The 11,626-nt window shown below is 48.3% G+C and overlaps 1 protein-coding gene across 1 annotated transcript in view; it reads right to left on the reverse strand.

Moving 5' to 3' along the window:
- Positions 1–8,574, reverse strand: part of LOC106816404 (ubiquitin-like modifier-activating enzyme ATG7) — a 16,679-nt gene extending 8,105 nt beyond the window's left edge. Inside the window, exons 1-11 of the mRNA XM_014821005.1 lie at positions 8,446–8,574; positions 5,362–5,535; positions 5,123–5,177; positions 4,846–4,963; positions 4,432–4,509; positions 4,056–4,169; positions 3,495–3,630; positions 3,195–3,288; positions 2,829–2,947; positions 2,555–2,663; positions 1,815–1,959 (exon numbers count right to left, since the gene is read on the reverse strand). Coding sequence (XP_014676491.1) covers positions 1,815–1,959; positions 2,555–2,663; positions 2,829–2,947; positions 3,195–3,288; positions 3,495–3,630; positions 4,056–4,169; positions 4,432–4,509; positions 4,846–4,963; positions 5,123–5,177; positions 5,362–5,512 — 1,119 coding nt within the window. The 5' untranslated portion in view covers positions 5,513–5,535; positions 8,446–8,574. The remainder of the gene's footprint in view (positions 1–1,814; positions 1,960–2,554; positions 2,664–2,828; positions 2,948–3,194; positions 3,289–3,494; positions 3,631–4,055; positions 4,170–4,431; positions 4,510–4,845; positions 4,964–5,122; positions 5,178–5,361; positions 5,536–8,445) is intronic.
- Positions 8,575–11,626: the final 3,052 nt, after the last annotated feature.

An 11,626-nucleotide genomic window follows, 5' to 3' on the forward strand; every position in this document is an offset into this window, starting at 1 on the left:
GCGACGGTGTGTCGTTACGCGACGTCACGCGGCGACGGTGCGTCGTTACGCGACGTCACGCGGCGACGGTGTGTCGTTACGCGACGTCACGCGGCGACGGTGTGTCGTTACGCGACGTCACGAGGTGACGGTGCGTCGTTACGCGACGTCACGCGGCGACGGTGCGTCGTTACGCGACGTCACGCGGTGACGGTGCGTCGTTACGCGACGTTACGCGGCGACGGTGCGTCGTTACGCGACGTCACGCGGCGACGGTGTGTCGTTACGCGACGTCACGCGGCGACGGTGCGTCGTTACGCGNGGGATCGGTGCGTCGTTACGTGATGTCACGGCCGCGGACGGTGGCGTCGTTACGCGACGACGTGGCTGTACGTGATGTCAACGCGGCGAACGGTGCGCGTCGTTCCGGCACGGCGACGTGTTGACGCGGCGACGGTGCGTCGTTACGCGACGTCAGCGCGTGACGGTGTGTCGTTACGCGGCGCGTCACGCGCGACGGTGCTCGTTACGCGACGTCACGCGTGACGGTGCGTCGTTACGCGACTCACGGCGCCGACGGTGGCGTCGTTACGCAACGTTACGCGCGACGGTGGTCGTTACGGCGACGTCCGAGCGGTGACGGTGCGACGTTACGTGATGTCACGCGCCGACGGTGCGTCGTTACGCGACCGTCACGCGGCGATGGTGCGTCGTTACGCGACGTCACGGACGGCGCAGACGGTGCGTCGTTACGCGACGTCACGCGGTGACGGTGTGTCGTTACGCGGCGTCACGACGGCGACGGTAGCGTTCGTTCTACGCGACGTCACGCGGTGACGGTGCGTCGTTACGCGAGCTTCACGCGGCGACGGTGCGTCGTTACGCGACGTCACGCGGCGACGGTGCGTCGTTACGCGACGTCACGCGTGACGGTGCGTCTAATCACCAACGAGTCAACGGCGACGGTGGCGTGCGTTATGGTGACGTCACGCGGTAGGTGTGTCGTTACGCGACGTCACGCGGCGACGGTGCGTCGTTACGCGACGTCACGCGGCGACGTGTGTCGTTAGCGACGTCACGCGCGACGGTCGCGTTACGCGATGTCACGCGGCGACGGTGCGTCGTTACGTGATGTCACGCGGCGACGGTGCGTCGTTACGCGTCGTTACGCGGTGACGGTGCGTCGTTACGGCGATGTCACGCGCGACGGTGCGTCGTTACGCGATGTCACGCGGCGACGGTGCGTCGGTTACGTGATGTCACGCGCGACGGTGGTCGTTAGTGACGTCACGCGCGAACGGTGGCGTCGTTACGTGACGTCACGCGGCGACGGTGCGTCGTTACGCGATGTCACGCGGCGACGGTGCCGTCGCTTACGTGATGTCACGCGGCGAGGGTGCGTCGTTACGTGACGTCACGCGCGACGGTGCCGTCGTTACGCGATGTCACGCGGCAGACGGTGCGTCGTTACGTGATGTCACGCGGCGACGGTGCGTCGTTACGCGACGTCACGCGGTGACGGTGCGTCGTTACGCGATGTCACGCGGCGACGGTGCGTCGTCACGCGATGTCATGCAGTGACGGTGCGTCGTTACGCGACGTAACGCAGCGTCGTGCCTTCGTTACGCGACGTTACGCGACGATGATGAGCCCGTTACGTGACGTCACGCGGCGACGGGCGTCGTTACGCGGCGACGGTGCGTCGTTACGCGGCGACGGTGCGTCGTTACGCGGCGCGGTGCGTCGTTACGCCTTCGGTGCGTCGTTACGCGACGTCACGGCAGGACGGTGCGTCGTTACGCGACGTAACGCAGCGTCGTCGGGGAAGATGTTACCAGGAGGCTGCGAGCGACGTTGCATCCCAGGGTGCCGGCACCGAGCAGCAGACACCTCGTGTTCGATATCTGCTCCAGATCGAGAGAGGGCAACAGACGCCATCGCATCAGCTTCAGGTTGAGATCGATGGCCGACTCAGCTAGCCTGCACATAGAATCATCATTATTGTCATTATCATCATTATCATCATTACCATCATTACCATAGTCATCATCATCATCATCATCAAGCTATAGAGCAGAACATTCAAGAACATATATATATGAAAACATTATCAACAGGAATGAATATACATACACACACGCATTATGAGCAGGAACACCAGCTACACTCATACTTGAGAATCTCACTCCCTGACAGCATGCATTCACTACTGTATCCAGTCAAACCTGTAGTACTCGAGCTAAACCGCAAAAGTGTACTTTATGGAGAAGTTTCCATTCTACACAGGTCGTTTCACTGTATAATTGCCTCTCAATTGAAATTGCAAGAGTCCTTTATAGACAGGTGACCTTCCTATAGAGGTGGCCGCTCACGCAGCGTTTACTACACACGTGTATCACGAACAAACACGAGGAATGCCAAAACCACTGATTAATTTTCATGTCTGGCGGCATATTTTCATTATACTCTAGAAAAAACGAAAAATGAGCCAGCAGCAGGGAAGCACACATGTGAAACGTGTGGTAGCACATAAAGAAGATGTAGAACGAATGATTCATTCATGATCGTGTCGTACCTGCTAGGATCCATAGATGAGCTGAGGTCGACCATTCTGGGCACAAGCCTCTGCGCTTCATTCTTCTCCCATCCGACGGCTCTGGGACAAGCTGTAGTCACATGAAACACTGCAGCATCACAAGGCTACCCAATCACACCACTAGAATGTAGACAGAGCTAATTCCCACTGCCTTCCCGCACCAGTTCATGGATAATATACAGTAATACGGCTACTAGCTCAGAAAAGGAAAACACTTAACTGCTACGATGCGATATGTCGTCGTAAAACGTACCCGTGGGAGGGTCAGACTGGGACAATCTCACGCGCAGAACCAAGCTGTGAGAACATTCCCTCCTTCCATCTTTCACTCGGTTTCTATAGCATAGCACTGTCAACTCGCTCAGTCCTGCCCTATAGTCATGCGTAAAGCAAACAACAGAATATAGCAGTAAAACAACATGAGAAAATTACGATATTTCACTCCACTGCCTGACATGTACATTTACACTCACATTTCAACATTTACATATCACACATTTTCATACCAACATTTACATTTCTCAAATTTAAATTCAACTGGAAGACCGTACCAAAAAAAAAAATCAATGCTTGGATTTCGTACGCTAACAGAAAACATTACAGTAACGATGATAGTTACCATATCACGGTGACAAGAGCTAGTAGGTTACGTAGGGGCCAGCCTGCGTACGCTTCCATCGTAGATGGATCGCTGAATCCAAGCATCACACTGGCTGCATCGTAACGAAATTTTCATTTATACAACTTAAAAGATGCATTGGTCATGGTTTTATCAAAAACCATGTACGCTAGTAGACTGCTATGAAACTTTTCTCCCCACCTTTTTGATTTTCAGTTGTTAATTTGTTCTACCTTCTAATAAATAAATGCATATTTTGTTATTTCCGCTAACATGGTATACCATAATGCACAGACGTACCCTCTTGATCATTTTGCAGCTTCTCAAACTCACTGAGTGCGTGGAATGAAATGGTGGAGGATTTCTCCAGGATCACAAAGGCAGGAGGGACTTTATCCTTACAGAACGTGTCATGAGCCTGTTGCAATTGTAAAATCTGAAATAGGAAAGAAACTACTAATTAGAATTGTGATGCAGCAGTGCACATGGGCAAAAAAGGATCTGCATTTTTTATCTGATCGAAGTGTGCTTCATACATATAGCAGAAGTGATAACAGAAGAAAAGGTACAAGGAGAGAGTGCACCGAGGCATACAAGGAGAGAAGCAGAGTATTGTACTGAATAGGGCCAGCGTGCACAGAAGAAGAATTCTGCATGGGATTACTGCTCCATACGATAAAAACATGGATACCCAGAACAGCATTTGAAAGAAATTGTCAAGAAAACACCTGCTGTAAATGCTGGGAGAAAAACTGCATTGGAGACGTAAAAGAGTGTGATCAGTAATCGATAAATAGCATTACGAGATATGCATAGAAGAAACGACTGCACTTAACAAGCATATATGTAGATGACACCCACCTTCTCGGAGCCGTAATACTGCTTCAGGGTTTTAGTCTCCAGAACATTGCACTTTTCTGGCAACGACAATGCAGGAAAGGCAAACCAGTAGTAGTAATGATACTTCTTCAAATCCTACAAATGCAAAACACGGCAAAATTTCTCATCGACAGCCGACCACAGCCGCATGACGTGTAGTAAGTGATCTTGCATTTCATCGGCACTGTCAGTCTACACGCAACGAATAATAACAGCTAATAGCAAAACACTGTTCACCTGGCCACATTGCCCCCCTTGCGCTTACTACACTAGTGAGCATGGAGACTTTTGTATGGTATCTAGCTCGCCGCCTTCATATTTCCATGGAAAATATGGTGCATCTAGTGCGTTTACTCACAGCAAAGCAGAGTAGAAGAAACCTTGATAGGAGATCAGGTTGTCTCAATGCTGCACCGGACTGAATATCGTTCCACATCTGCAATATGGGACATGATTGTGTATGTATTCCCCTCTCATCACGAGACGTGCATGACCACTAAAGAAACCAATCCCTTCCAAAATAACGTCTTTCATCTAATTAAAAAAATTATTTAATGAGAATTATTTTCATTAGTATTCCCATGTCACATTACCTGAACTTAGAGACGGAACACAGTTCCACAACTTCAAAATTCAGAGCAACATGTCAGATTGTATGCATTTCTGTATCTCAATTGTATACGCAAGGCAACCCTGTACTGTAAGACTTGCTATTTCTGTGTTCGAATTTTTGGGTAGGTTTGGAAAAGATACCAGGTTTTGTTTCGCTAACCTTCTTTGCTTCCTGCTGCAGCAGCTGCTTCTTATCACTGGTTTTAAATGCATCAAGGGTGTTGAACGGGATGAGCGTTCCGCGAGATGGAAAGCACAGAGCAGGGATGACAGCATCACTGTAACGGGAAAACACACTCAATGCAATGTGGACACTATGGCAACGACGCCTCTGTTTGTTTACATGTAACCATGTTCTAGAGGTGTCAGTTTACTCTAGAGTTGCTGTCATCTCACGTGATAATGTGAATAAAAAACACATATGTGGCACCACTTACTCATCAAATGCAGTCATATCTAGGTTCATGGAACTTGGCAAACCCTCCGCATAACCTGTGAAAGAATTATTGTAGACAGTAATGTCTTGTGGCATCGAATATATAACCACGGGTTAATTCACTTTAAAAAAATTTAATTTTGAAAAAGCCATAGGATTTCATTTATTCATTTTATCTTGTTTACACGGGTATTAACAACAAAGGGGTAAAGAATAATAGCTATCCATATTTAAGCCTACCATTGCTGTAGAATCCGTGTACAGACCTCGGTGCCTCATCTAGCCTGTATACCTCGAGTTTATTCTTGGTGAGGGCATGCCAGAAGCTGCCATCAAGGGCAGACGAGAATGGCACAAACTGCAGCAAGGCTCCCTCCTCTGATACAGCCATGAATGCTATGTGAGGAACTTAATCTGAAAAAAATGAATAATGGGTATCCAGTAGGCAAACTAAGAAATGACAATGCAGGGCAAAAAAATATCAAGAAAGAACAATTAATAAAGAAACAAATTATGCTGAACGTTTTAGAATGGTCTTGAATGCTTGAAATTTACCACACACAGGAAAGATGTAAACTTGATATGATGCTTTTACATACACTGTGTTATTTGCTTCCTTGACACTAGCCCGACCAGGCTGTGCGACGGATTTTCTATACGGTATTCTAACCCTATCAATACCGTTTCTTGGAGCTACCTTGACACCACTGGTGCTGCTATTGAAGGAGTGTAGTATGATCATATGACTCTGAAATGTTATTTATTGATACAAGCCTAAACGATTCACTTGCTTACAGTAAGTTGGGATAATACAGCATCGTTTCTTGGAAGACATGACTGTTTCTTGAAACTACTAGTAATTTTTACTACAGTAAAACTCGCATAAGACGCCATCGTCTAACTCGTCAATTCGCGTAAGTCGTCATGGAAGTAAAAGTTCCAATTTTCTCTAATGATAAATCCATTTGAATAGCTCCGCCTAAGTCGTCATTTACAAGCCGTCATAATACCCCTGTCACACCGGACGGCGACCATCCGCGACCGTACGGCGACCATAAAATGTACAAGGTCGCCGGCAAATGCGAACACAACGCGAGAAAAAGTCCCAACAAATTACAAACTTGAAAAAAAACCGCGCTCTTACCGCGACCTGTGCGATCATACCGCGTTCTCACGGCGCGCCCGCCACGACCTCTCCGCGCTTATGGCGTTTCTATTGAGATCTATGGGCTTGGCAACGGCGATCACCGGCGTTCCCGCGGCGCTCTCACCACGCTCATGGGGTTCTTACCACGCGTCTTCTACGTGTATCGCGACTGCACGGCGACCTCACGGCGTTTCTACCACGTTCTCACGGCGACTATATAAGCTGGTCAGATTTTCGAAAATTTTAACTGTATAGTTGTGCGTTTGCTGAGTAGAAACACGATGCCGAAGAAACAAGCTACCAGAGGCCGAGGCCGTGGCCGTGGCCGAGACAGATCGGCATGAAACAGATCGGCAGATCGGATGACAGATTCATGAATTCTCCGTTGAAAATGTTACCATTTTCGCAGCGTCTTTGCCACGCGTGTACTGCACGTGTACTACGTTTATGGAGATGTTACGGCACTTGTCTCACGACCTTGGCGACCCCACCGCGTTCTCACCGCGTTCCAGGTCAGATCGCCGAACCTTGGCATTTGTTTTGAACATGCTCAAAACAAACGCCGTGACTCGGCGATCATTGGCGACCATGGCGACCACACCACGATGTCTGGCGTTTCCACCACGCTTATACCACGCTTATGGCGACCTTGGCGCGCTCTGGGCCCATTTTCCGTCGCCGTAGCAGCGCAGTAAGGACGCCACCCCGGTGTGACGGGGGTATTATGTACAAGTCGTCGCCCTCAGACAGGTCCCATGTAATACAAGCAACAGTAAAATTCTATTTGTATGTCGTCATCAGAAATGCCGATGGCGCAGTGTATGCAGCTCAATGTACAGCAAATTCCTGGTAAAAAATATGACTCATTGTTTCGCGGAACATATGCAGGCTATTGTCTCGCTCAATCCAGTTCAAATTATAGCTAGTCTACATGCATAGGCTTGCATATTTTACTTGTTCTATAATCTGGCCTCGACGCTTATTTTCAGATCTGGTTGTCCTGTCGGGCAACAAGAAGCAATTTTTACTTGTTCGAATTTTGGTTTTACTTGTCCAAAATTTACTTGCAATCTAGAGCCATTAAGGTAGATTTTTAGTTCAGTGCATATCGTATTACTGTATATACATGGAAAATCTTAATAAAATTCACACAACGTCCATTTTTGCATGCCGATTGCAGCTTTTTTCTCAATTCCAGGAAAGAGTTTTGCTGTCGCTCTCTCATACCAGTGGTGACCAACCCCTTACATTCAGTAATGACCATGCCCCACGGGACTGAAACAATCGGTGCACTCCCCCCACCCCACACCCCGTACTTCAATGCCGCCCCAGCCAGCAGGCACGTACACATGCAGCCACGATGTGCACAGCCACAGACACGGGTGTTGCGGGCTGCTTATTTTCGGCAACTTTCGAAAATATAACGTGAAAAATGTCGTGCAATAGCGCCCTGGCTCGAAGGATGTTAGGAATTTGACACAACTGGAAATTTTGTTGTTGTCCGATCGGGCAACTAGCCAAGAGAATAACTTGTCCGACGTAGCCTTTTACTTGTCCCGGGCAATCGGACAACTGTTAGTGTCGAGGGCTGATTTACATGTATGTATTAAACCTACAGACTACAGTACTACTACTAGACGCTTCGACTCGAGTGCCGTGATGTATAAGGTTGTAATCAACCTAATAGCACTATCGGCGAATAGATATCTGAACCCTGGGGTGTCAGGTAGGCCTACCAGATCGGAAAAAAACACAAATTTCGGCACTTGCACTGAAACAATATAATGCTAAATAAATACGAAATCTATTTACTACCAAAGTCTTAAAGACTTAATCTTATATATATATATATATATATAACTATTATATATATAGTTACTATACCACTATATATATAACTTAAGTGTCAGTGTGCAGCACTGCAGCGGCAGCAATGGCGCTTGGCGGCAGCCAGTGCTTGTTGTAGATGAGCATTTGGACGGAATTTACAGGAAATTGTCGGCAATAATAGGTGAAAGAGAGTATAGAAACATTAAGACTTTGGTAGTAAATAGATTTCGTATTTATTTAGCATTATATTTTATTGAAACGCTTCAAGTGCCTGTGGCTGTGAGTGCGAACCAGGTTGTGTGACTAATGACTGCGTAATGTGGAGATTTCAGGGGTGTGTAACTTACAGGAGCAGCTAGTAGACTAGATCAGGATGGATAGGCTGAACTCGCGGTATAGATGGAATATAGCCATATATTTACTAAAGAGAGGATAAGATATAGACTGCACACAAATATATGTCAACACGCACGTCCATGGGCGCAGCCATCTTGGATCATGCTATCACTGCTGCTGCTGCTGCCTGTCGGGGGGAAAACAAGGAGTGTTTACGCGAAAAGCGATAACGCGATAAATAGAATATAATAATCAACGCGGTTTATGTATTATTAGTCAGCATAATATATGAAGGGATTTGAATAAAATGAAGAGTCTAAGTTGTCGAAGAGAGGAATATTTACTCAGGGGGTAGATTCATCAAGCTGCGTACGCAAAATATTTTGCGTAAATCTTGTGTAAGCAATCGACGTTGCTTAGTTGCGATTCATCAACACAGCTATTTAGTAAATTTGCGTACGATTTCGCGTACGCAAGCGAGGCCGTTTTAGGTGCGATTTATCAAGCAAAAATATACGTAAAACTTTGCGTAGCTTTACACGAGCTGAAGAGGTGCCGTAAACCACTCGAAATTTCCCCAAGTGTTTCCAACATAGCGCAGGCATGCATTATTTTATTGAGAAAACATTATAAAATTACCTACTCAACTAAAAATAAATAGATAATTACAATACTACACAGACAGGCCGGCCGCTTTGACGCTTCTTGTGCTCATAAGCTTGGCATTGCGTTACGCACGCACGCACGTGTACAGTGCAGCACGCACAGCACTTGTACGCTGTCACACGCCACGCACGTGTACGTGCTCACGCACAGCACGCCACGTGTACGTGACACGAAGCGTACGTGGTTCCGTGTACGGTACGACACGCAACGCCACGTGCACGATGCACGCACGCACGCACGTGCCCACACGCACGTACGCACGTGTACGTTACACACGGCACGCACACACGCACGCACGCCACGTGTACGTACCGATGCGCACGCACACACGACACACCACGTGTACGTGCCACACGCACGCACGCACACGTGCACAATCACGCACGCACGTGTACGTGCACACGCACGCACGCCCGTGTACGTACACAGCACGCACGCACGACGTGTACGTGCACACACACGCACGCACGTGCACATGCACGCACGCACGCACGTGTACGTGCACACGCACGCACGCGCGCCCGTGTACGTACAAACGCACGCACGCACGCACACACGTGTACGTGCACACGCACGCACGCACGCCCGTGTACGTACACACGCACGTACGCACGTGTACGTGACACGCACGCACGCACGCACGTGTACGTACACACGCACGCACGCACGTGTACGTGCACACGCACGCACGCACGTGTACGTGCACACACGCACGTGTACGTGGACACACGCACGCACGCACGCACACACGTGTACGTACACACGCACGCACGCACGTGTACGTGTCGCTGCTTTCATGAGTGTTGAACGCAATCATACAAACGAAAATGTGGACACTATCACATCCCCCAGCACTCATGTAGACAGAGCTAGACGAGCCATATAGTTTAAATATAAGAGAGGCGTCAGTTTGGTTCCTATCGGTATGTGTCGCACAGTATGATTGGTTTATGCTAGGCACGCCTCTCAACAGCCAGCAGCCACGATGGCGTAGTGGATTTACACTGGAATTCATCAACATTTGCGTACGCAGGTGCTACGCTGCGTTGATGAATCGCACCTACGAGCTTTGCGTACGTACTTCGTAGAAACTCGGTGTACGCAATACACTTTACGCAACGTTAATGAATCCGGCCCCAGGTACGGATTGCGCCAGCGTACGAAATCTGCGGGCCGGCTAAGTATATAAGGCGCGCCGAATCGCAGAGCGGTGAGTTGTTTTTCAGGTACAGGTAGGAGGAAGAAAGAGGACGAGGAAGAAGAAGGAGGAGGAAGAAGGAGACGGAGGAAGAAGTAGAGAGAGGGAGCAGAAACGTTGTCGAGAGAGGGGCTAGAGGCTCAGGTTTTCAGGTAGGTGAAAACCGGAGATAAACGGGAGAGAGGAATAAAACGAGGAAGGAGAAGAACGGGCTTCCGGTTAGGTAGAGCCATGCGTGGAGGAGAGGGAGACACCTTTGGAGACTGCCTAGGTCTACGCGAGGAGAGGACGAACGTGAGAGAGGAGGACGAAACCGGTGACGCGTTACTTCGTCAATATTAATCTAGTGGTGATAGGATCTGCGGCACATATCCGAACGCAGAGGAATTATTTGTGAACTAGTAGTAGTAACAACCAATAAAGCTATAACCGTACCGTTAACCGAATCTCACTGTGTTCTGTTCAATTGGTGCTACCTGTTATCTGCTACGTGACATCACCGTCCTGCCTAATATACACTAAATCCAACAACTGGGACACGCGTTAACGAAACAACGTCTGTCGAAGAACCGTAGTCGGCCACCCCTAGGGCCACTCAAGGCCGTACGCAGGGAATTTTATGTAGGGGGGCAAATACGCAGAAAATTTTCTGTAGGGGGGGCAAAGGTACTCCCCACGCCCTCTATTGCCCTATTTGTCCCATTAAAAGGCATACTCTGAAAATCTCTAGGGTGGGCAACTGCCCCTGCTGCCCCCCTGCTGCGTACGGCCCTGGGGCCACTACACTAACGTCAATACAAACGTCCCCTAACCCTAGCAAAGACCCTTCCTTGGAGCTATATTAGCGTATGCTACGCACCTCGAAAGACACAGAGAGAAAGAAAGACTATATAAAAGCATTACCGCTAGTGATAGTGCAATAATAGATAGCTTATTGATTCAATATTAATCAAATGTTAGCATGATAAAAGCATAACATCACAGGGCTACCATCTTCCATTTGTGTCTAGATTGGGCTCGTTTCCCTTGTATCTTTTATCTTGTATCTTGGGGTCCCTCTCTTGTATTTCACAAGGCACAGATTCTCTTGGAATGTGCGGGGAAATCCTGTAGATAAGGAAATTCTGTCTACAAGTTAGCATTAATTAATTTACTTTCTCTAATTGATAATGCCTTTCTAACATATTCTAGTGCTGGTTTTAGTATTTTTGGGTCATCACTTTTCCAATCTTCTACCCGTTCCCTTTATTATACCCTCTATATATCTTACACGAGTATAAATGTTCCAAATTTTCTTTTTTCTTTTCGTCACACAAATCACATATATC

This window comes from Priapulus caudatus, unplaced genomic scaffold, assembly GCF_000485595.1.
Source record: "Priapulus caudatus unplaced genomic scaffold, Priapulus_caudatus-5.0.1 Scaffold1369, whole genome shotgun sequence".
Taxonomy (NCBI): Eukaryota; Metazoa; Priapulida; class Priapulimorpha; order Priapulimorphida; family Priapulidae; genus Priapulus; species Priapulus caudatus.